Source organism: Nelumbo nucifera, chromosome 5, assembly GCF_055504915.1.
Source record: "Nelumbo nucifera cultivar China Antique chromosome 5, China Antique-T2T, whole genome shotgun sequence".
Classification (NCBI taxonomy): Eukaryota; Viridiplantae; Streptophyta; class Magnoliopsida; order Proteales; family Nelumbonaceae; genus Nelumbo; species Nelumbo nucifera.
Genome location: NC_142653.1, coordinates 20,449,824 through 20,475,244, shown reverse-complemented (window position 1 = coordinate 20,475,244; position 25,421 = coordinate 20,449,824). Strand labels below are relative to the sequence as shown.

Below are 25,421 nucleotides of genomic sequence, written 5' to 3'. Positions count from 1 at the left end.
TGCTGAACCCGATCCGTTTATAGCCCTAATTCCAATACGCAACGACAATGTATTGTGGGCATTGTTTTAAAAGGCCCTTGAGGAGAGACCAAAGGCCTAAGCCTTGAGGCGAGGCTAAGAAAAAAGGCCAAACCTCAATAGCCTTGGACGCTGGAACAGCTATGTACGTTTTCGATTTTCTATTCACTCATGATCGGGCCTGACCTGGTCGACCCGATCATGATATTTCACTCATGATCTGGCCTGGTCGACCCAATCATGATATTGAAGGATGCTACTAGCAAGGCTTAGGCCTTGAGTTGTTTGAGGCATATGCCTTTTGGGAATTTGGCCTACAAATGTCGAAGGCTTAGACCTTAGCTATTCAAAATGCTAATATGGAATATGAAGGTTTACATAGGGATATACATAAATTCAAGACAAAAAAAATATTTTTTTGTATATATTGGTGTAATGAGCAAATAAATAAACATACAAATAACAAAAAACTTGCATATAAAATATGTAAGAAAATAACTTGCTTTATTATTCATACTTTATTCTTACCCATTTACCCATTTATCTCATATTTGATAATTTATTTATTCTATAGCACATGCGTCATATAGATTGTCACTCTTATTAGTGCAAGAAAGGAAATATGAATGCATTGTTCTTAAAACAATATTGGTTCATATCCCTAAATTGAAAAGTTTGACTTCTATGGTTTTGTTATTATAAGGAAAAATAAAAACTTGCTTTATTATTCATACTTTATTCTTACCCATTTACCCATTTATCTCATATTTGATAATTTATTTATTCTATAGCACATGCGTCATATAGATTGTCACTCTTATTAGTGCAAGAAAGGAAATATGAATGCATTGTTCTTAAAACAATATTGGTTCATATCCCTAAATTGAAAAGTTTGACTTCTATGGTTTTGTTATTATAAGGAAAAATAAAAAATAGAGAAAAATGGGTATCATGGTATTTTTTAAAATATCTTTTTAAAAATTAAATAATATACAAATAACCTTATAAAATAAAAAAAAACTATAAGAAAATGTATGCATAGTTCAAAGTGCTGATTCCCTTTCAGCATATTGGGTGTATGGCTATTTTGAAACAAAACCCATAGTATATCATACAAGCCATAGAAGATCCTAATGTTATGTTTCCTTGTTTTTATTATATATGGATTATATATCATTTTCTTTTTTAGTCAAGCCTTAATCCTCAAAACGCCTTCACACTTACGCCTCGCCCTATGACACAACATCCTCGCCTCCGCTTTAGCTTTTTCAAACGTTGATTGTGGGTATGGATGGAGGGAAATTTGTGGGCAGGATCAGGAGATCCGGAGACCGGAGTGTCTCAAAACTGGATATTTATTCGGAGATCCAGATCCGGATCCGTATTTGGAAATTTGGATTCTAACTTTTCTAACGCAGAAAGGAAAGGATTGGAAGAAGACGTCGTCGAATTTCAAACGCCGGAGAGAGCGAGCGACTCGTCACAGCCCCTTCTGCAGTCAATCTCTCGTTTTCTCATCTCTCTCTCTCTCTGTACCTCCCTCCTTTCTTTCTCTTTCTCTCTTCTTAGTTCGTACTCCTTTGAAGCAAGCCTGCCATTATATATCTGTAGACAGTCCAAACAAGATACTCGTTTTGTTTCTTTTTCTTTTCCTTTTTTTTTTCCTTTTCTTTATATTTCTTTGAAAATTAAAGGAGTAAGACCAGACAGACACAGGCAGGTTAATAGAAAGAGAACCAGATTGATCGATGGTCGTCTACGTATGCTTGTTATGAACCAACAACAACAGCCATCCCAACCCTCAAACCAGACTCGTCAGGTTCCTCCGCAACCTCATCAATCTCTTATCTCGCTCTCATACATGGGGGAGCAAACTCAACCTCAAACCCAAATCCAGGCACCTCAGTCTCACGCTCAGTCGCAACCCCATCCTCCTCTTCCCCATGACACCACCACTCCTCAAGTTGTACCAGCGGCACCACCATCTACCACAGCTGCTCATCCGTCTGCAACTATTGCCCCTCATAATTCTGCCTCATCGATTAAGATCCCATTTCGGCCACGGAAGATCAGAAAGGTGTCCTCCGACGGCCCTTCAGACAACTCAGATAACAAATCTCTTCAGATAGTCGAAGGAGATTGTAAGACCACCACCACCACCAACGGCGACCACAAGCCCAACATAAACAATAGCGGTGCCACCACTACCGCCAGCAACAAAAAGAACAAAATTGTTGTGCAACAAGTCAGAGTTCTTCCAAGAGTCGTCGCAAGGACGCTATCGTGCGAAGGAGAGATCGCTCTCGCTCTTCAGTACTTACGCAACTCGGATCCGCAACTCGCTCGTTTAATCGACATTCATCAGCCGCCGACATTTGATTCGTTTCATCCCCCATTCCTTGCCCTTACTAAGAGTATTCTTTATCAGCAGCTTGCCTACAAGGCCGGCACATCAATCTACACAAGATTCGTCTCCCTTTGCGGGGGTGAGGCTGGGGTCGTTCCGGAGGCCGTTCTTGCCCTCTCCCCTCAACAACTTCGTCAGATTGGCGTTTCTGGCCGTAAAGCCAGCTACCTCCATGACCTTGCCAACAAGTATCGAAACGGGATCCTCTCCGATGCCTCAATTGTGGACATGGATGACAAGTCTCTCTTCACAATGCTGACCATGGTTAAGGGCATTGGCTCGTGGTCCGTACACATGTTCATGATTTTCTCTCTCCACCGACCGGATGTTCTCCCCGTTGGGGATATTGGCGTACGTAAGGGTGTCCAGCTCCTCTACGGCCTCGATCAATTGCCCCGACCTTCCCAGATGGAGCAACTCTGCGAGAAGTGGAGGCCTTACCGCTCAGTTGCGTCCTGGTACATGTGGAGATTTGCTGAAGCAAAGGGTGCTCCGGCTTCAGCAGCAGCTGTGGCGGTTGGAGTAAGTCAGCAACAACAATTACAACAGCACCAACTACAACAGCCACAACAGCAGCACCAGCAGCACCAACAGCACCAACAGCCACCCCAGCCACAGCTTATAGATCCCATGCATGGGATGGCAAATCTCGGGTAGTCATCTTTCTTCCGCATGTTCTTCCCCTCCTCCTCCTACTTTCCACCTTGATCTCAAAGCAAGTGTTCATTGTGATTAAATGTTTCTTTCTTCCCTTTAAAGTTCTTTTTATCTTATTGTCCTTTCCATAGCTTTTTGTTTTGTTTTCTTTTTGTTTTCGCTTCATTCATCCATGTGATTTTCCACTGACAAAATACTTGTAGAACATGAAGCTTACAAATGCTGATACTGGAAATTAAACTTATAAAAAGGGTTGTGATTAGCACAATCCTAGATTTATGCCTCTGTAGGTTATAACAAGTTTGAAAATGCTGATACAGGGATTTGAACTTATCAAAAAGTTGTAATGAGCATAATTCTAGAGTTATGCCTCTGTAGCTTATGACAAATATTGCCCCTGCCCAACTTGGTACCTATGATGTTTTCTGAAAATTCAGATAACAGCACTATCTAAGATGATAGACATTACCAATTTTGTTTTCCCAATATTAGGTGTTATGTTACAATAGGCAAAATTCGTTAAGGTATGACAATGTGTGAAGTATAGAAGAGATAAACCAAACTGCAGGTTGAGTGAGTCAGTCAGTGAGTTTCTCCCTTGAAATTGAAAATGAGGAACAGTAAGACCTTTGATCAAGTCTTTAGCAATGAAGCAAAGGATTCATTCTCTGCAACATAGAGATCTCTGAAGTTGTTTCAACACACAAAATGATAATCCACCCCAATGCTTTTCTGAGGGCATGACATGACATTCATTGACATACACTGCATGGTTGCTTTGTTCCATAATAAAATAAGCAGTTATGATTTGTGAGGGAACTTTTCAAGATAACACGGGGAATGGCTTGAAAAAATAGCTTAGCAGTACTGATGATGTCTAAAAACCGTAGCTGCACTTGTAAGGAATTAACGATACAAAAGATTGTTTATGGGATACTACAATATGGAGTTGGGGCAAGAAAAATTTACAACCACAAGTTGTTAGTTTTGGTCTACCCAACCAATTTGCATAGGAAAATGTGAATACACATATCTGATGGTATTGAACTCTTAGAACCTGCTTTTTTATAAGCAGCTTGACTCTCTTTTACTTGAGGGTTCCAAATCTCAATTGGCTGGGCCTGGGCTAAAAAGACAAGTGCAGGTCTTGGCGGCTTGCTTTTTTTTTTTTTGCAAGAAATTCATGACATTTCAGACTCTATCCAATGCAGTTTCAGATGGCTCCTAGGAGCTTAAATTTGTTAGCAGATGCTTTAGCCAAGAATGGGGTGGGAAGGTATACTTTGTATAGGGTAAAATCTTGTCCTCAATCTTGAGTGGGCTTTTGATTTTCTGTTTTGAAGCTCCTATTTGTATATCTCCTCTTGTACATCTTCTCTTTTGTTTTTGAATGAAAGTTACCTTCAATCCAAACATAAAAAAGAAATAGAAAAAAAGTGAAAACTAAAGAATATAAGGTTTCACAAAATATTGCCTCTCTTGCTAAAGCCTTGCAAAGGCCAAGCTTCAATAAAAGAGTAAAATGAATCAGGGATGGCCCACATTTGACCAAACACTTTTCCCTAGATTTCATTGTGTTAGCGTAGGGGTATTTCTGTCTTTATATCTTGATTAATGTTGCTGATCTGTAATGTTGTGTTGGAACAAGTGCTCTTAACTTAAGTAAGGGCACATAGGTCTTTTCAGTTATGTTTTAATAATAATATAAATACTTACTGGCCGACTGGGAGAAGTCAAGTTGACTCTTTCAGTTCGAACCAGAATTCTCTCTTCTCTCTTTCTCTCTTTCTCTCTTTCTCTCTTTCTCTCTTTCTCTCTCTCTCTCTCTCTATCACCTTTTCTTTTTTCTACATAACTGAACTCAGTCAGGCCGAATTCTAAGGCAGACCTGAATTATATCATGGTATCAGAGCTTCTTGAATCTGCCTAGATTTCTGCTTGCCTAGGGTTCATTCTCTGCACACCCTATCTAGGGTTTTTTTTTTTTTTTTTTTTCTTTTCTGTGTTCGATTGGAGATAAGGGAAAGGACTGAAAAGGAGTGATCGCCCTCTTCCCTTGGAGGTCTCTATGCCTCCAGTCAGGTCGTATGTGGTCGGTTGCTATGATTTCTGAGATCGCCCTCTCCTAGTAGAGGAAGAATAGAGGGCCGAATTGTGTGGGCAGTGGTTGTTGTGTGTGGCTGTTGCGTGTGCAGCGGCTGTTGTGTGTGGACTGCTTTCCTGCTCGTATGGGTGTTACTTCAGCGATAAGGTAAGAGATTTTAGTGCATGATATCTGTTATGGATTAAATAGGAGGTGTGTTTCAGACCATATGCTAGGGTTTCGGCCAGTAAGTGCTAGGGTTTATGCTAGTTTCTTTGTGCATTTTGAAGGAAGAGATATGATCATATAGTGGTGAGATTTCAGGTAGTTGTAGGAGTAGGGTTTGTGGTGTGAGCACACTTTTCAGCAACAACAAGTGCTGAAATCAGTGTGATAGGTGTGATTTAGGGTTTGTGGTGTAAAGAACACACATTCCAGCAACAATAAGTGCTGCAATCAGTGTGACAGGTGTGACCTAGTGGTGTGTAGTGTGCAGATCTCAGTGATAATAGAATTCAGCAAGTGTGTAGAATCGGTGATAACATAATGGGAGACAATAATGATTATAAACCTAGTGTGATGGTGCCTACAGACTACCTGAATGTTCAGATGACCTCCATTAAATTAAATGGAGAGAATTATGTGCCTTGGGCTAAATCTGTTGAAGTCTTTCTGGGCAAAGAAGAAGGTAAAACACATCAGAGAGGAGAAACCCTCCTCTGTCTCTCACGAGTATGAAGACTGGGAACAAGAGGATGCTCAGATCATCACATGGTTGTGGAACAGTATGAAACCCAGGATTAGTGTGAACTTCATGTTCCTTGATACTGCCAAAGGTGTGTGGGACCATGCGAAGAAATTGTATTCGGGGCAGGACAATACAACTAGAGTTTATCAGCTTTATCAAGAGTACTTTAACCTGCAACAGGGCAATCAGAGTCTTGAGGAGTACTATGCCAACATGAGGAACATACGTAATGAGTTGAATGCCTATCATCCTCTCACTTCTGATGTCAAGATTCAGCAACAACAGAGAGAGCAGCTTGATGTGACTAGATTTTTGGTGGGACTAAAGTCTGAATATGAACCAGTACGAGCTCAGATATTCGGGGAGCTCAGTCTGGCCGTGGTGGTGGTAGTGGTTCTGCATATGGCCGAAGTGGCAATGGTGGGTCTACTCATAATCGTGGTGGTGGTCGTACTGGGAGCAGAGATTCAGGGGGAGCCCGTGGTAGAGGACGTAGCTCAGGCCTGAGGAAGTGCACTCATTGTGGTATGGATGGACATACCATCAACTATTGTTATGATCTACATGGTCCTCCCTCAACATGGGCCAATCATGCCGCGACCGGTGACTCAAGTTCCAGCTTTAGATAGGAGAATCATTCATCTGACTAGATGCCTCCTACATCCACAGATGGTCCCATGAAGGAGATGGTGAGTGTTCCCCGTGATGAATATGAGAGGTTTATCCAATCACAGCAGAACACGACGACTTTTGCTCACTCAAGTATGGCTTGTTTGGCATCTACACCCAATCCCTGGATCATTGACTCTTGAGCCTCCGATCACATGACTGGAATTCCAGGTGTGTTTTCCTCCTTATCTCATTGCTCAACATCACAATCTGTCACCCTTGCTAATGGTTCCACATCCTCAATTTGTGGTGTTGGTAATGTTGACCTAGATCCTGTATCCCTCTCATCAGTTCTGTATGTTCCTAAATTACCTTTTAACCTTATGTCTGTTAGTAAGCTGACCAAATCACTTAACTGCTCCATTACCTTTTATCCTTCTATATGTGTTTTTCAGGATCTCAAGACGGGGATGAAGATTGGTGGAGGGCATGAAGCAGGTGGACTGTATTATCTTGACGGTGGTGGTGGTAGAACTTCAACAGCTCTCCTCTCCAGTGGCACTACCGATTTGGTCATCCGTCGCTAAAAGTCTTAAAGTCCTTGGTTCCGTCCTTGAGTCAGTTTTCTGTTTTGGATTGTGAGTCGTGGCAGTTTGGGAAACACCATCGTGCTCCCTTTAGTTTTAGGGTTGATAACCATGTGTCGAGTCATTTTTCTTTAGTTCATTCAGATGTTTGGGGTCCTTATAAAGTGATGTCATATAATGGATACAGATATTTTGTCATTTTTGTGGATGATTTCTCAAGGATGACGTGGCTCTATTTAATGAAAGAAAGAAGTGAATTGTTTACCATTTTTCAAAAAATTTATGCTGAGATTCGTAACCAATTTGGTACCCACATCAAAGTTTTTCGTTCTGATAATGGTCGCAAATATTTATCCTCATCATTTCAGGAATACCTGGACCAACACGGCATTATACATCAGACCTCGTGTACCTACACCCCACAACAAAACGGGGTGGATGAAAGAAAGAATCGCCATTTCCTTGAAACAGCAAGATTCTTAATGCATCACATGCATGTTCCCAAACCTTTTTGGAGTGATGCAATGCTTACCTCTTGTTTTCTGATTAATCGGATGCCCACGTTTATCCTTGATGGTCATTCTCCGTTTCAGGTCTTGTTTCCCACTTTGTCTCCGTTCCCTCTTACGCCGAGAGTTTTTGGGTGTGTCTGCTTCGTCCATAATCTGGGTCTCGGGAACGACAAGTTCGATGCCCATTCTCTCAAGTGCATCTTCCTTGGCTATTCTTGGAACCAAAAAGGGTATAGGTGTTACTATCCTGGTTCTCGACGGTCCTTTGTGTGTGCTGATGTCAGTTTCTTTGAGTCTACTCCGTTCTTTTTGGGGTCTGGTGATGCTTCTTCCTCCTCATCACCTCCTCCTCTTCCACTTCTCGTTGTCGATCCTCCTTCCTTTGTTCCGGTCGTGACCAAATCCTTGCCTCCGGTGCCACCACCTGTTGAACGCCCACCTATCCGTCATGTGTATACACATCGCCCACGTGCACCAGCTACTACTCCTCCGGCTACATCTCCGTCGACGGATCCGGCACCAGACCCGCACTTAGCATCTGAGATTGATCTACCCATTGCTTTGCGGAAAGGTAAACGTACTTGCACCCTTCATCCCATTTCTAATTATGTTTCTCTTACTCACCTTTCCGCTTCCCATCGCCAGTTTGTTACCTTGTTATCATCAGTTATTGTTCCTAAAGATGTCCAGGAAGCCCTTGCCTCTCCAGGGTGGTGCCGTGCCATGGAAGAACTCTCAGCTCTTCATCATAATCATACTTGGGACCTCACTGCTCTTCCTTTTGGGAAGCAAGCTGTTGGTTGTAAATGGGTTTATGCGGTTAAGTATCTGCCTGATAGTAGTGTTGAACGCCTGAAAGCGTGATTAGTTGCAAAATGGTACTCTCAAACCTATGGTATTGACTACACAGAGACCTTCTCACCGGTTGCTAAGATAGGGTCAGTTCGTGTTGTGATATCTCTTGCAGCCATGTATGAGTGGCCACTATATCAGCTTGATATCAAGAATGCCTTTTTGCATGGTGACTTACTCGAGGAGGTCTACATGGAGCAACCTCCAGGGTTTGTTGCTCAGGGGGAGGATGGTAATGTGTACAGACTAAGGAAGGCTATATATGGGCTTAAGCAGTCTCCTCGAGCATGGTTTGGTAGGTTCAGTGAGGTGGTAAAGAAGTTTGGTATGAACAGTGCAAAGTTGACCATTCTGTATTTAGTCATGACTCTCCGGGAGGAAAAATACTATTGGTGGTGTATGTAGATGATATTGTTATTACTGGGAATGATAACACTGGTATTGACAGGCTGAAGACTTACCTACAGGATCACTTTCAGACAAAGGATTTGGGTAAACTGAAATACTTCTTGGGGATAGAGGTAGCGAGATCCAAGTATGGGATTAACCTGTGCCAGAGGAAGTATGTGCTTGATTTGCTGGAAGAAACAGGTCTGTTGGGTGCCAAACCAGCTGAAACACCCATGGACACAAATACTAGGCTAAGCATTGATATGGGTGAAGTGTTTGAAGACCCTGGCAGATACCGACGACTTGTGGGCAAACTGAACTACCTAACCATTACCAGACCAGACATCTCATTTGCAGTTAGTGTGGTAAGCCAGTTCATGTAGAAACCTCTGATTCCTCATTGGAATGCAGTTCTGAGAATTGTGAAGTATCTAAAAGGGGCTCCAGGTCGCGGTCTGATATACAAGAGTGGGGGAAAACTTGAAATAGAAGGGTATTCTGACGCTGATTGGGCCGGTTCTATGTCTGATAGGCGGTCTATTACAGGCTATTGCACGTTTCTGGGAGGTAACTTGGTGACATGGAAAAGTAAGAAGCAGACGGTTGTAGCAAGAAGCAATGCAGAAGCAGAATATAGGGCTATGGCGCACACTGCTTGTGAATTAGTGTGGCTAAGGTACCTTCTACAGGAAGTAGGGTACAATATTAACACTCCAATGAAGCTCTATTGTGATAATCAGACTGTAGTTCATATCTCCTCTAATCCGGTGTTTCATGAAAGAACCAAGCACATTGAGGTTGACTGTCACTTTGTGAGGGAGAAAGTGCTGAATGGAGAGCTAGACACTACACATGTTAATACAGGAAATCAGTGGGCTGACTTATTTACAAAAGGCTTGAGTCAGGGAAGAGTGGACTACATATGTAACAAGCTGGGAGTATATGATATATACTCACCAGCTTGAGGGGGAGTGTTAGCGTAGGGGTATTTCTGTCTTTATATCTTGATTAATGTTGCTGATATGTAATGTTGTGTTGGAACAAGCGCTCTTAACTTAAGTAAGGGCACATAGGTCTTTTCAGTTATGTTTTAATAATAATATAAATATTTACTGGCCGATTGGGAGAAGTCAAGTTGACTCTTTCGGTTCGAACCAGAATTCTCTCTTCTCTCTTTCTCTCTCTCTCTCTCTATCACCTTTTCTTCTACATAACTGAACTCAGTCAGGCCGAACTCTAAGGCAGACCTGAATTATATCACATTGGTAAAGGGACACTGGATTTTCATAAAGAAGGAAAGAAGGGATAAGAGGAGCCCATGACCAATGCCAAGGGGAGGGGAGGCCTATGAAGTGGATTTAGGAAGCAAGACTTACTGGAATGTGGAAAGGTGCCATTAGGATTAGGAAACTAGATTATCCCGTCTTTGTGACCCTGCCTATATAGACTCCTTGGATGTCGGACTTCTAGCTAACTAGCACTCTAGCAGGTCAACCTCCCTATTAGTTTCCTTAAATGTGGGATCCATGCTGGAGCATTAGCCACAATCCCATAGCATTCTTCAATAACCACTGCTATGGGACCCTGGTAAAAAAAATCTATCCATAGTTTCTAGTGGGTCAAAGGTTGAACAGTCTTACAATCTAGGTTAACCTCTTCAGCTAAATGGATGAGAAAAGAGCAAATAGAAAGAAAATTGAATGGGTAACTAGTGTTTTTTTGATCAGTAACAGGTAACTTTCATTAAAAACAATAAGATTGAAGTACAGAAAAGGGATAAGCTCTCTTAACTTTCCCATCATAAAGTCCAAAATCAAAGTTACAATTGAGCCCAAAACAAAGAACCCCTATTCACCCCTTGTTTAGCTAACCCATCAACAAAGGAGTCGGCACTTCTTTTACCCAATTCAATTTTACTTCAATGTCCTTTGTTAGCCACTTAAGTTTCCTCTTTTCATTACTGTAGTTCCAGAAGCCATTTATCCTTCAACCAGCCCACCACCAACTTAGAGTCTCCTTCTATGACCGATTTTCCAATGTTCAACTCCTTAGCTTTTTGTACTCCTTAATCTCAACCTAAAGAGGATTACCCACTCCAGTTGGTCCTGAAAAATGAACAACTACATTACCTTCCTCATTCCTTAGTACACCCCCAATGCCTGGAGGCCCTGGATTTCTAGCACTACTTTTGTCGAAATTCAGCTTGATAAAGCCACTGGGAGGAGGGGTCCAAGTATGTAAAGAGGTATTTTTAGCTGGAACTGAACTTGCAATTTCCTTTCAATTTCTCAGCAGTAGGTCATCCACTAGAAAGTCTTTAAACAAATCCAAAGACTTGAGCCAATGCACCATTGTAATGTAGATCACCTCCAGGATAGTTTGTAGGCTTCTCTCCTTATCTGAAAAGATTCTTGAGTTCCTTTCTTCCTAAATGGTCCAACAAATAACAGCCCTTACACACCTCCACATAATCCTCCTCCTTTTCTTTGGCCAACTGAACATTATAGGGGCAAACAATCTTTGCGCATCTGGTAGAGGAGTCCACCTACACCCAAATAGAGAAAAAAACCAATCTCAAATATTTTTAGCAAAATGGTAGAAGATTAATAAGTGGTAACCATTCTCACCATCAACCTTACAAAGAACACACCAATGAGGAGATAAACAATTTTAGATCTCTTTCTCCGAAGCAAACCACATGTGTTGATTCTTTCCATGAATGCTTCCCAACAAAAATTTATAACCATGGATGGAATAGGTTTACACCAAACTTCATAAACGGGGAAAGACTATCCAAAGTTATCAATTGGTTGAGGTAAGGTTTTGAAAACAAATCAGAGGGCAAGAGAGTCCAAATCTTGTTATCAGATTTTGTAGGGTTCAAGTAGACCTCATCAAGGATGCCCAAAAGTGTTAAGGTGCTATTTAACTCAGTGTCCTTGATGGCCCCTCTCAAACCCAAGCTCCATCCAATCCCTGAACTTGTATTTGAAGGTACCGAGAAAGTGGAAATAGGCTCATTCTTAAAATCAGGCATGACAAACAAAGAAGGAAATTGGTTCTTCAAAGGGGAATCCCCAACCTAGACCCTTTCCCAAAATTTAATGAGGTCATCATAATGCAAGTCATACATGATCTAGGGAAAGAAAAGAGGCAGAATAGCTTGGATGGCTTTCCATGGTGAAGCTCTTGTAGTCCTAGCTAGAATTCCAACGTCCCATCCATTATCTGCAAGCCCATAAATACTAAACACTACCTTAGCCCAAAACTTTTCCTTCTCTAAAGGAAGTCTTCATAACCACTTCCCCAAGAGGGCAAATTCCTCTTCTGAATATTCCCAAGGTCAAGACCTCCAAAACCTCTTATTTCTGTTTTCCAATTTCTAACCCCATGGTCCTTTTTCTCCTCCCCTGTCTCCCAAAGAAAATCTCTCGTTAGTTGCTCTAACTTTCTAGTTATCCCCTTTGTAATTTTAAACACTGAGAAAAAATAGACAAGCAAATCGGCTAAGGTGGATCTAATTAGTGCGATTCTCCCTCCAAAAGAAAGGTAATTTCTCTTCCAAAAAGCAATTTTTTTTTTAAAATCTCTCTACAATCTAGTTCCAGAAATTTCCTTCTTAGGGTATCTCCTAGAGGCAGTCCTAAGTAACTCAAAGGCCAACTGGACACCACACACCCTAAGATACCTACACACTCTACTACCTCACCCTTCCCCATATTGATTCCCGCTATACAACTTTTCTCAAAATTCACCTTTAGATTTGACATTTGCTAAAAAACATGTGCAAGTTTCAAGTTCTTGATCCAACTTAAATCACCACCATCACAAAAACATACTTTGTCACTTGCGAATTGCAAGTGAGTAATTGGTACCTTGTACCCCTTCCCTACCCACTCTCCAACCGTTACTAAAGTCCTTGAATCTGCTCTTATACCCCTGAAGGACGGGAAAAATCCACCACAGTCCCATTTACCAAAACAGAATATTGACGAGTTCTAACACACCCCATCACCCTTTTGCATCATATATCTACAAAACCAAAGCTTACCATCACCTCTAGTAGGAAAGACCAATCCACCAAATCACAAGCTTTTTCTAAATCAAGTTTGCCAACCACTCATTTCTTTCCTGACTTCTACACTTTCATTTGCTATTAGAATTTGATCAACTATTTGTCTCCCTCTCACAAAGGCTCCTTGATTCAGTGCAATAATGGTAGGGAGAACTTTTCTAATCCTAAGAGACAACACCTTAGCTATAATCTTATACAAGCTATTCACCAGGCTTATTGGTTTGAAGTCTTTTGGATGGACACTATCTCTCTTTTTACGGATCAAAGCAATAAAAGTAGAGCTCAACCCTGAATTAATTACTCCTTGGATTAAAATTCATCAAACTAACAATATGTCCTCTTCCAATATGTTCCAACAATCTTGATAAAATTCCATTGTGAACCATTTGGCATCAGTGCTTTTGATCTATCCATAGACTAACAATATGTCCTCTTCCAATATGTTCCAACAATCTTGATAAAATTCCATTGTGAACCATTTGGCATCAGTGCTTTTGATCTATCCATAGAAAACATTGCTTCTTTAATTTCCTTGGTGCCATCGGAGAGGAAGATTAATGTCGAGGTGTGTGAGAGCAGCTTTGCCCTGGACAATGTAGGAAGAAAGGAATGCTAGAAGTTTTCAAGAGAAGGAAAGAAGCATAGAAGAATTTTTTTGATCAATAACGGCAAATTTTATTAAAACAGTGAAGCTTTAATTACAAAAGAGGGGGAGGTAAACTGTCTTAACTCTCCCAACAACATAAAAAAGAAACAAAATTAGAAATGAGCCCAAAACTATTCACCCCTTGCTTGGCTAGCCCATCAACAAGTGAATTAGCAGTTTTCTTTACCCAACTGTATTTAACCTCAATGTCCCTAGTCAGCCACTTAAGTTTTTTCTTTTCATTGCTGTAATTCCATATACCCGAGTTGTCTTTCCTAAGCAATCTGACCACCACCTCCAGTCACCCTCAATAACCAGTCTTCTGATGTTCATCTCCCTTGCTCTTTGGGCACCTTCCAGGGTCGCAAGGATCTCAGCCCTAAGAGAGTCTCCTTCCCCAATAGGGCCTGAGAACATGGCTAGAATAAGCCCCTCTTAAACTCCCCCGGTACCAGACAGCCCTGGGTTCCTAAAGCTGTTGCCATCAAAGTTTGGTTTTATGAACTCAGTGGGAGGAGGGGTCCAAGAGGGATTAGAAACCCTTTTGACCTTGGCAGAGTTAGCTATCTCCTTCCAATTCCTCAGCAAGTCATCTAAGAAGAAATCTGAAAACAAGTCCAGGGATTTCAGCCAGTGTGACACTCTTAAGTGTATCAGTTCCAATAAGTTTTCAATGGTTCTCTCATTTTCTGATAAAATTCGTAAATTTCTTTCTTCCCACAAAGACCAACAAACTGCTACCCTAATACATATCCACATAATTCTCCCTCTTTTCAAAGGCCAGCTAAAGTAAGGAGAGAGAAAGCTTTGCAAATTTGAAGGGGGGGGGGGTCCAACTACACCCAGAGAGGGAGAGTACCCATTCCCAAATAGTTTCCCCTTCAAGAAACCAATAAGTGATAACCAGTTTCCCCTTCAACTTTGCAGAGAATACACCTATGCGGGGATAAATAAGAATTGGGTCTCTTTCTTTGAAGCAGGTCACATGTGTTAATTTTTTCCAGGAATGCATAGCGGAATTAAGGGAGTGCATCTTAGATAGGGCCATTTTGTGGCTGAAATCTTTGGACTTATTTCACCAATTCTCATTTAATAATCTTTGGAGGCATTGGGCAGCAGTGGCAAGTAGCTCCTCAAGGAAGAACAAGGTGTATTGTATATGAGTTGGGCAGCCCCTTCTGAAGGATTTATGAAATAGGCAGTAGTCAAGGTAACCCAAGCCCCTCTGGAATGGGAGTGATTGGGCAGGCTAGTCATTCCTTTGACCAGCAAATTTTGGAATGCACCCTACTTTTCCACTTATGCCACAATCTGAATGCAAGGACGTTGATTGAATCGATGACTTCACCTTGGCAGAGTAGAATGACAAAGAAGGAATTTCTGTAGCCAAAACTGGATACTAGGGTTTAGGCTTAGGTGGCATTTGGCAAGTCTTTCTGCGTGGTCTTCTGAGCTTTGGCAAGCTCCAAAGATCGAAAATTAGTCTCTTTCCGTTTGATAACCAAAAGTTGGAAAGATGAGAAGACATGTGGGCAGAAAGACCCGAAGGGACCGAAAATTGCCGAATTTCGGGAAGCTTCAAATGAAGCTTTCTGGTCTTTCTGCATGATAGATTGCCTCTAAGTGCATTTTTAAAAGTCTGGTAGACCTAGCCACTTACCAAACGGTCTTTATCTTTAAAGACAAGACCCCAAAATCTCAATATGTCTTTTGGCCCTTTGGGCTGCTAGAAGATCTTTCTAAAAAGACTTGCTAAATGGCACCTTAGTTGAGGATAACTATATGCTTGTTTTTGATAGTTATAACTTCATAAATAGAATAAAGAATGGTTTATGTGCAAGCCTGCCAAGAAGCTCCATTTTAGTCTGGTGTTTTTTCCACCTAACATGGTCTTTCCAAATCACATTTCAGGTTCCAACAGTCCCCAAATTAGCCGATCCCTATTCCTTGTTTAGATAATGCATCTCCAAAGTGTTTTCTGATCTATGTATCCTAGTCTATTCAGTTTCCATTTCTCTTGAGGATAAATATATGTTCTCTTTGCAACATTGTATGTTCATCAAACATTTTAGTTATATGAAACTTGCCTAACAGAGGAATAAATTGATGCAAGTTGAAGGCCCAAAAAAGACAAGGAGAAATCTTGAGGGGACTGGGCTGAAATGTGAAGAGTGGATTTTCAGGACTTGAAACTAATTGAAGGCCATGCAACTGCCATACTAAAGAGAAACATAGCTCAACTATGAAGAAAAAAATTAAAGAAAATTTTAATTGAGAATTTCCTAGTAACTAACAACTTCCATAATGATAGAATGTTCACTAATGAATATTATGCTTGTATCAACTTGACCGTATTCAAATGAGTACCCATGTACTAAATATGTGGAGTTAATTAAAGAAGTGAAGTTCACATAGAATGTCTGCCATGTAAGTTTACAAGACAAGTATTTGAAGAGAACTTGCAATGGACTAGTTATAGAAGAATTTTCCTTTTTATCAATAACAGTGGTTTTTTTTTTTTTGTTCAAAAAAACTAATATGAAAGAATGAAATATGTAAAATATGCTAAGGATCCCCTACGTATAGGCTGTCCATGGGCCACAACCCTATCTCATTGACTTTGTTTAATCTGTATTAATGAGTGAGGCTGCACCTCACGCCTCATATTGGGATGCTTGTAACGGACTATTTATCAACAGATCTGCCCTATTGACCCCTTATTTGGTTAATGCACCAGCCAACCCATTTGCCAATGTATGGATCCATTGAAAAATTTCCACCCTCCCATTGGCTAGCTCTCTGATTTCCCTTATGAGATGTCTATCTTTCCAAATTCCTTGTTATTTTTTAGCCATCCCACTATTATTCTTGACTCTTTGCCAACAAATTCTCCAAATTATGTTCTTTGGCTACCCTCAGCCCTTGTAGAACCGCATTCAGCTCTCAAAGAATCACCTGTGGCCATTTGGCCTTGAATTTATTATGGAACAGCATTCATTCCTGAGCACCTCACCAACACCTGAGAATTCTGAGTTACCTAAAAAACAACCATCAAAGTTTAGCTTAATTCGATGAGATCCAGGTGGCTTCCATATTTGTTGAGGGGTTTGTGTGGCGATGAAGAAGCTATCCGTGACTAGCCTCTTAGGTATTATCTGTGAAGAATGGTTTGAACATTTTCAGTGTCTTACCCAATTAGCTACTTTAACTGCTATGTCTTCTATTAGATCTTTTTTTTTTTCTTCCTTTGTGCCTTGTCTTGGAAAATTCTTGGGTTTCTTTTCTCCCACACTGTCCACATTAGAACTGCCCTTGTATTCCTCCACAAACCTTCACTCTACTAGTTGGCTTCCATATTCATTTAGGGGTTTGCCTGGCTGTTGATGAAGCTATCCACGATTAGCCTCTTAGGTATTTCCTGTGGGGAACGATTCAAAATTTTCAATGTCTTTACCCAATTAGCTACTTTAATTGCGATGCTTTCTTTTTGATCTTTTTTTTTTTTGCTTTGTGCCTTGTCTTGGAAAATTCTCGAGTTTCTTTCCTCCCATATTGTTCATATTAGAGCTGCCCTTGTATTCCTCCACAGAACCTTCCCTCTACTAGTTGGTAATGAAATGAAAGAGGAACTGAATGGATTCACCATCTCAGAAGGGGGTCCCACCATAACCAAAAAGAAGAAAAACCATCCCCAAATGCCAGAAACAAAAGGACATGAGATTAGCAAGTGATGAGTAGTTTTCCCATTTGCATTACACAAAACATTTATTAGGATCATGACATTATTTTTTTTTTTAATTTTCATAGTTGCTTATCTTCCCTTGATAGACCTCCTAACAAAATGCTCTAAAAAGTAAGCTGAGAATTGTTCCTTTTGTCCATATCTAGGTGCCTTGGTCACCTAGGTCAGAGACTATGGCATGCTTTTTCAACTTATTTTTGTAGTCCTTTGCATTATCTCTCTTTTTGCAAGAAGTCCACATTGCCAGGAAGGTCTATTTCATGCATTTTTGGTGCTTTTCTGCATGACTTTGTGTTAGTGGTGTTAGTGAAGGGGTATTTCGGTCTTTGTACTTGTTGAGAATGTTGATGTGTACTGTTATGTTAGTTCGAGTGCCTCTTACTTAAAGAAGGGCACTTAAGTCTTTTCCAATAAGTTAATATAATAACAGGTCTGGCCAAATCTAGGGATGACTTTTTCTCTAATTCGAACCAGCCTTTCTCTCTTTTCTCTCTTTTCTCTCTTCGTCTTTCCTCTCCTACTTCTTGCTGTTTACTTTACTTTACAGTCAACGAACAAGACAGAATTCTAGGGCAGGTCAAACTTCAACATGGTATCAGAGTGAGGTTCAACAAATCAGACTTGCTAGAATTCTGTCTTCTGCGCATTCGAATTAGGGTTTCTCTTGGGTTTCTCAGCTGTGAGTTGGAGATTGGGAAAAGGGTTGAAAAGGAGTGATCGCCCTCTTCCCTAGGAGGTTCCTATGCCTCCGATTGTGTCATTGGTGATTGGTTGCTTTGGTTTCTAAGCCCTAGTTAGGGCTGGTACGTGTGGTGCAGTGGTGTCTCAGCCCTTCGTGTGGTTGGCCTTCAGGCGATGAGGTAAAGCTTTTTTTATGCATATTTTCTGTTATGGAATACATGAGAGGTGTAGTACAGTTCGCATGATGGGTTTTCAGATTGCAGTATGCTAGGGTTTATTCTGGTTTGTGTGTGATTCCAAGGGCAATAGTGTCTACTTAATGGTGAAACTTCCTGTAGCTGTGGATTAGGGTTTGTGGTGTTACAAGTGTGGTTTTCAGCATTTGATATCGCTGAAATCAGTGTGACTTCGGTGAGTAGGGGTTGTGGTGTTGCAGTTTTCAACATTTAATACTGCTGAAATCAGTGTGCAGATTTCGGTGAGTAGGGTTTGTAGTGTTGCAATTCTCAGCATTTATTATTGTGGAAATCAGTGTGCAAATTTCGGTGAAGTGCCTGTGTGTAGTGTGCAGTGTGTAGTGCTTATAATTCAATGCTCAGAATTCAGTGATAAGGGAGTTTGGCAATGGCAGATAACAGTGATAGTAAACCTAGTGTCATGATATCTACTGACTACCTGAATGTCCAAATGACCTCCATTAAACTGAATGGAGAGAATTATGTCCCTTGGGCCAAGTCTGTAGAGGTTTTTCTGAAGGCGAAGAAGAAAGTGAAGCATATAAGAGAGGAGAAACCCCCTGCTAATTCTCAGGAGTATGAAGACTGGGAACAGGAAGATGCACAGATCATTACATGGTTGTGGAACAGTATGAAACCCAAAATCAATGTGAACTTCATGTTTCTTGACACAGCCAAAGAGGTGTGGGATCATGCTAAGAAACTGTATTCAGGTCAGGATAATACCACTAGGGTATATCAACTGTATCAGGAATACTTCAATCTGCAACAAGGAAATCAGAGCCTTGAGGAGTACTATGCCAGTGTGAGGAATATCCGTAATGAGTTAAATGTCTATCATCCTCTCACTTCTGATGTCAAAGTTAAACAGCAACAGCGAGAGCAGCTTGATGTGACACGGTTTCTGGTGGGGCTGAAGTCTGAGTATGAACCAGTACGAGCCCAGATACTAGGGGGATTTGCTCTTCCATCTTTAGAGGTGTTTGCTCGTCTTCGGAGGGCTTCCATTGGATCTATGGATTCTAATGTCTCAGATAAATCAGCATTTGCAGTGTCGAGAGGTTGAGGTGGCAGAAGTGGGGCTCGAGGAGCCCAGCCTGGCAGGAGTGGTAGTGGTGGATCTACACATATTCGTGGTGGTGGTTGTACTGGAGGCAGAGATTCAGGGGGAGCTCGTGGTAGAGGACATGGCTCGGGTCCACGGAAGTGTACTCATTGTGGTTTGGATGGACATACCATTAACTATTGCTATGACTTACATGGTCCTCCCTCGACGTGGGCCAACCATGCCATGACTAGTGACACCAGTTTCAGCTCTAGACAGGAGAACCGGTCAGCTGACCCGATGCCTCCTACTCCCTCAGATGGTTCAGGCAAGGAGATGGTGAGTGTTCCTCGGGATGAGTATGAAAGGTTTGTTCAATCCAAGTCGCAGCAGAACACAGCTTCCTTTGCACACTCAGGTATGGCTTGTTTGGCATCCACACCCAACCCCTGGATTATCGACTCTGGAGCCTCCGATCACATGACGGGAACTCTAGGTGTGTTTTCATCTCTCACTCATTGCTCAACATCACAATCTGTTATCCTTGTTAATGGCTCCACATCATCTATCTGTGGTGTTGGTAATGTTGACCTAGACCCTGTATCCCTATCCTCTGTTTTATATGTACCTAAGCTTCCATTTAATCTTATGTCTGTTAGTAAGCTGACCAAGTCCCTTAAGTGCTCCATCACATTTTACCCTTCTATGTGTGTTTTTCAGGATCTCAAGACGGGGATGAAGATTGGTGGAGGGCATGAAGCCGGTGGACTGTATTATCTTGATGGTGGTGGACGAACGTCAACGGCCCTTCAGTCATCCATTTCTCCTCTTCAGTGGCATTGTAGATTTGGTCATCCTTCGTTGAAAGTGTTGCAGTCCTTAGTCCCTTCGTTGAGTCAACTTTCTGTTTTAGATTGTGAGTCATGTCAATTTGGGAAACACCATCGTGTTCCCTTTCGTTCTAGGGTCGATAATCGTGTGTCGAGTCTTTTTTCTTTAATTCATTCAGATGTTTGGGGTCCTTATAAAGTGATGTCATATAATGGATACCGATGTTTTGTTATTTTTGTTGATGACTGTTCAAGAATGACGTGGCTCTATTTAATGAAAGAAAGAAGTGAATTATTTGCCATCTTCCAGAAATTTTATGCTGAGATCCGCAATCAATTTGGCGTTCACATCAAAATTTTCCGTTCTAATAATGGTCGTGAATACTTGTCTTCATCTTTTCAAGAATACTTGGACCAACATGGCATTATACACCAAACTTCATGTACCTACACTCCGCAACAAAATGGGGTTGCTGAGAGAAAGAACCGCCATCTTGTAGAAACGACACACTCCCTCATGCACCACATGAATGTTCCCAAAACCTTTTGGAGCGATGCAATGCTCACCTCTTGTTTCTTAATTAATCGGATGTCCACGTCTATCCTTGATGGCCGTTCTCCTTTTAGTGTCTTATTCCCCAACATGTCTCCGTTTCCGCTTTCTCCTCGGGTATTTGGGTGTGTCTGCTTCGTTCATAATCTGGGTCCCGGGACTGACAAGTTAGATGCACGTTCCCTGAAGTGTATCTTCCTTGGCTATTCCTGAACTCAGAATGGGTACAAGTGTTATCATCCCAGTTCTCGTCGTTCCTTGGTATGTGCTGATGTTACATTCTTCGAGTCTACTCCGTTCTTCGTGGGGTCCGGTGCTGCTGCTTCCTCCACATCACCACCTCCTCTTCTTCTTCCTATGGCTGATCCACCTCCTCTGGTTCCAGTCATGCCTATGTCCTTGCCTCCGGTGCCACCGTCGGTTGATCGTCCACCCATCCGTCACGTGTATACACATCGCCCGCGTGTACCGGCTGCAGCTCCTCCAGCTTCATCACCGTCGACAGATCCAGCTCCAGCTTCGACACCAGCCTCTGACCTAGATCTTCCTATTGCCTTCCGGAAAGGTAAACGTACTTGCACCCTTCACCCTATTTCCAATTTTGTTTCACTTACTCACCTCTCCGCCTCCCATCGCCAGTTCATCTCTTTGTTATCCTCCGTGGTTGTTCCTAAGGATGTCCAGGAAGCCCTTACCTCTCCAGAGTGGTGCCGTGCTATGGAAGAAGAGCTTTCTGCTCTGCATCATAATCACACTTAGGATCTCACCGCTCTTCCTCCTGGGAAGCAGGCTGTTGGTTGTAAGTGGGTGTATAGTGTTAAGTACTTGCCAGCTGGTCGTGTTGAGCGCCTGAAGGCGTGGCTGGTTGCCAAAGGGTACTCCCAAACCTATGGCATTGACTACACAGAGACATTCTCCCCGGTTGCTAAGATAGGGTCAGTTCATGTCGTCATCTCCCTTGCAGCTATGTATGATTGGCCTCTCCATCAGCTAGATATCAAAAATGCCTTTTTGCATGGTGATTTGCTCGAGGAGGTCTACATGGAGCAACCACCAGGGTTTGTTGCTCAGGGGGAGGATGGTAAGGTATGCAGACTTAAGAACGCTATTTATGGACTTAAAGTCCCCTCGAGCATGGTTTGGTAGGTTCAATGAGGTAGTCAAGAAGTTTGGTATGAAACAATGCCAAGTTGATCACTCTGTCTTTAGTTTTGACTCTTCGGCAGGCAAAATAATATTGGTGGTGTATGTGGATGATATCGTTGTGACTGGGAATGATAAAATGGGCATTGACAGATTGAAGGCATTCCTACAGGAACACTTTCAGACAAAGGACCTTGGCAAGTTGAAATACTTTTTGGGCATAGAGGTAGCAAGATCTAAGCATGGCATTAATTTGTGTCAGAGGAAATATGTGCTTGATTTACTGGAAGAAACAAGGTTGTTGGGTACTAAACCGGCTGAGACACCTATGGAAACAAATACGAGGTTGAGCAGTGATATAGGTGAAGTATTTGAAGACCCTGGCAGATACCGACGACTTGTAGGCAAACTAAACTATCTAACCATTACTCGGCCAGATATTTCATTTGCGGTTAGTGTGGTGAGTCAGTTCATGCAGAAACCTTTGGTTCCACATTGGAATGCAGTGCTAGGGATTGTGAGGTATCTGAAAGGAGCTCTTGGTTGTGGTTTGCTGTACCGGAGTGGTGGAAAACTGGTAGTAGAAGGATACACCGATGCTGATTGGGCAGGTTCTATGTCTGATAGACGATCTACCACAGGCTATTGCACCTTTTTGGGGGGTAACCTGGTAACGTGGAAAAGTAAGAAGCAAACAGTTGTGGTAAGAAGCAGTGTAGAAGCAGAATATAGGGCCATGGTACATACTGCTTGTGAATTAGTGTGGCTGAGGAACCTTCTACAGGAGATAGGATATGGCATTAGTACTCCAATGAAGCTCTATTGTGACAATCAGGCAGCGGTTTATATCTCTTCCAATCCGGTGTTTCATGAAAGAACCAAGCACATCGAAGTTGACTGTCATTTTGTGAGAGAGAAGGTGCTGAATGGGGTGATAGAAACTGCATATGTTAGTATGGGAAACCAGTGGGCAGACTTGTTTACAAAAGGTTTGAGTCAGGGGAGAGTGGACTACATATGTAACAAGTTGGGATTATTTGATATATACTCACCAGCTTGAGGGGGAGTGTTAGTGGTGTTAGTGAAGGGGTATTTCGGTCTTTGTAGTTGTTGAGAATGTTGATGTGTACTGTTATGTTAGTTCGAGTGCCTCTTACTTAAAGAAGGGCACTTAAGTCTTTTCCAATAAGTTAATAATATAATAACAGGTCTGGCCGAATCTAGGGATGACTTTTTCTCTAATTCGAACCAGCCTTTCTCTCTTTTCTCTCTTCGTCTTTCCTCTCCTACTTCTTGCTGTTTACTTTACTTTACAGTCAACGAACAAGACAGAATTCTAGGGCAGGTCAAACTTCAACACTTTGCTTTTGTTCTTTTCTACTTGCTTATTTCCTCGTTTCCTTTATTTTCTCTTTGTAGTAAGAACATTATCCCTTTTTCTCTTTATTGGAATATTTTTGTATATCAGAAATAAATACATTCATTTTTTATATAGCTTTGTCACATTTTGTTCTGTTTGCATTCTTTATTATTTCTGCTCATTTCTGTCTAGGAATCCTAGTCATTTGATTAAAATTATTTGGAAGTTCTTTATAGTTGTTTTTTTAGCAACTAAAATTGTCATCCTAGATTCAAATCTTGAATACAATCTACTTTGAATAGACCCCCTCCCCCTGCACGGCACAAGCATCCCTGGAAGTAGTTCAGGATAAGAAAACTTTTTTAACTTAAAATGCTATAGCAATCATGCTGGACACTCATGACAGATCTGTCATGATAAGAGGTAATTTTTGTTGAATTAGGTTTGAAGATAAAGAATCTTTTTTTTTATCAATATTGAAGATAAAGAATCTTTTAGATGAGGATAGGAAGGCCTTATGACCATAGATATGCAAACAAGTTTTGGTAATGTATGGAAGAGGTTAGTTAACTGGTTTGGAAAGTTGTTCAGCAACATGATAATACTAGGGGTGAAGAAACCATATTGCAATAGTGATAATAGATATACATAGGCGCATACAAAGGCATGGAACAATGGGTATTAGAAGATTGGTTTGTCTCAATGATAGGGAGAATTATTGTTTGTTTTTTAATTTTTAATTTTTTTTTTCAGTTCCAAAAAGGACATGAATTGAAGTAGTGAAAAATGATTTAAGGGCCCATAATTTGACAATGGATATGGCTTTGAACAGAATGGAATGGTGGAATCAGATTCATGTAGTGACCCATATAGCTAGGAAAAGGTTTAGATGATGATGATTATGATTTTTTTTTTCTTTGTTAACAGTGAAGCTATCCCTTTTGCTTGGGTGACTGATGGCAATATTTGCGGAGAAGAAATAGATCTCTAATTGCATTTGTTTGCCATGCTTTGTTTAGGAAATGGGTCTGGTAACTAGTTTATGAAAACCTGAAAGAAAAAGAGTTCCAACTGCAGGTCCACGTCAACTATTCCTGTAAATCATCATTGAATTTGTTAATGGACGTTTTTACATCTTACAAGAAGGTTCCCTAATTCATTTTGTTTGCTGATGATGTTATCTGGATGACAAGACTGAAGGGGCAGATTGAAAGTTAGAGATGTTAGAAATGCTTTAAGATTGATAGCCAAGGACCTTAAAACAACACTTTATTATTCATTGGCTTCATTTTTTCTGGATTGGAAGCATTGCAGGGTATCGGCTATATAACTTATAACAAGGTTGATGAAGTAAAGATATACTAGTAACTATGGAACACATTGAAAGGGGACAATAAAATGACCCTAGCCTGAATAAGAATGTTAAAGATGAAACTGGGGGTGTGCATATTTTGGTGGCAATCAATCCATTAAAGCAAATACGTTTATAGAGATATTAGGTTATGCTATCTATTAAATATGACTAGTTTTTTTTGGTGAAGAAGATGATACTTGATTTAGCTAGGTTAGGTTTCTCTATGTGAATGTGCAATCTCCTCTTGAACCTAAAAAGATATTTGATGTAGTGATTTTTGCCACCTTAAATTAAAAATAGAAGAGAGGTTTTGTTTGTTGGGTTATTAGGTGAAGAAGTCTAAAGTGACCAAGGAATCTTCCATATGGTAATTTAGTTTGGAGACCAATAGCTTAGTTTGGAATCCAAAAATATTTCTCATATTCTTCTAAGCCCTATTTTCATGGAACAAATTTCATTACCAAAGGAACTTGTCACATAGCTAGACAAAACCTGTTTTATGGATATCTTTTAAATTTAAAAACTGAGAACTGAGAACCAGGGATTCCAATTTGAACTGGTTGGATGATCCAACAAGACATATTGAATTGGACCAGTCCAGACTTAATGGTCCAAAGTACTTATTGGATTGGATTGGACCCGTTCCATCTATAATGGATTTATATTGGACTGGGTCAGGTTGAACCAATGTCCGGTCCATTGAAGGTGGAGGCTAAAGATTTCCTTTTTGAAGAAATGAGGATTAAAGGAAGACTCAGCTTGAAGATAAGAGAACAGAAAAAAGGCTATGGTGCTTGTGGAAGGCTTAGAAATGATTGCCTGGCTGAAAGGATTTGTATCTGATGCAGCAACTAAAGGGAAGCAGATAAGTTGGAAAGAAAACTTCTCAGAGA

At 41.0% G+C, this 25,421-nt stretch overlaps 1 protein-coding gene across 2 annotated transcripts in view; it reads left to right on the top strand.

Annotated features, from left to right (window-relative positions):
- The first annotated feature begins 1,337 nt into the window (after positions 1-1,337).
- Positions 1,338-25,421, top strand: part of LOC104595671 (uncharacterized) — a 38,224-nt gene continuing 14,140 nt past the window's right edge. The window contains exon 1 of one of the 2 annotated variants that reach the window (XM_088887869.1): positions 1,338-3,078. In XM_088887869.1, coding sequence (XP_088743995.1) covers positions 1,781-3,078 — 1,298 coding nt within the window. In that variant the 5' untranslated portion in view covers positions 1,338-1,780. The remainder of the gene's footprint in view (positions 3,079-25,421) is intronic. The other variant, XM_010256507.3, reaches the window with a different exon arrangement.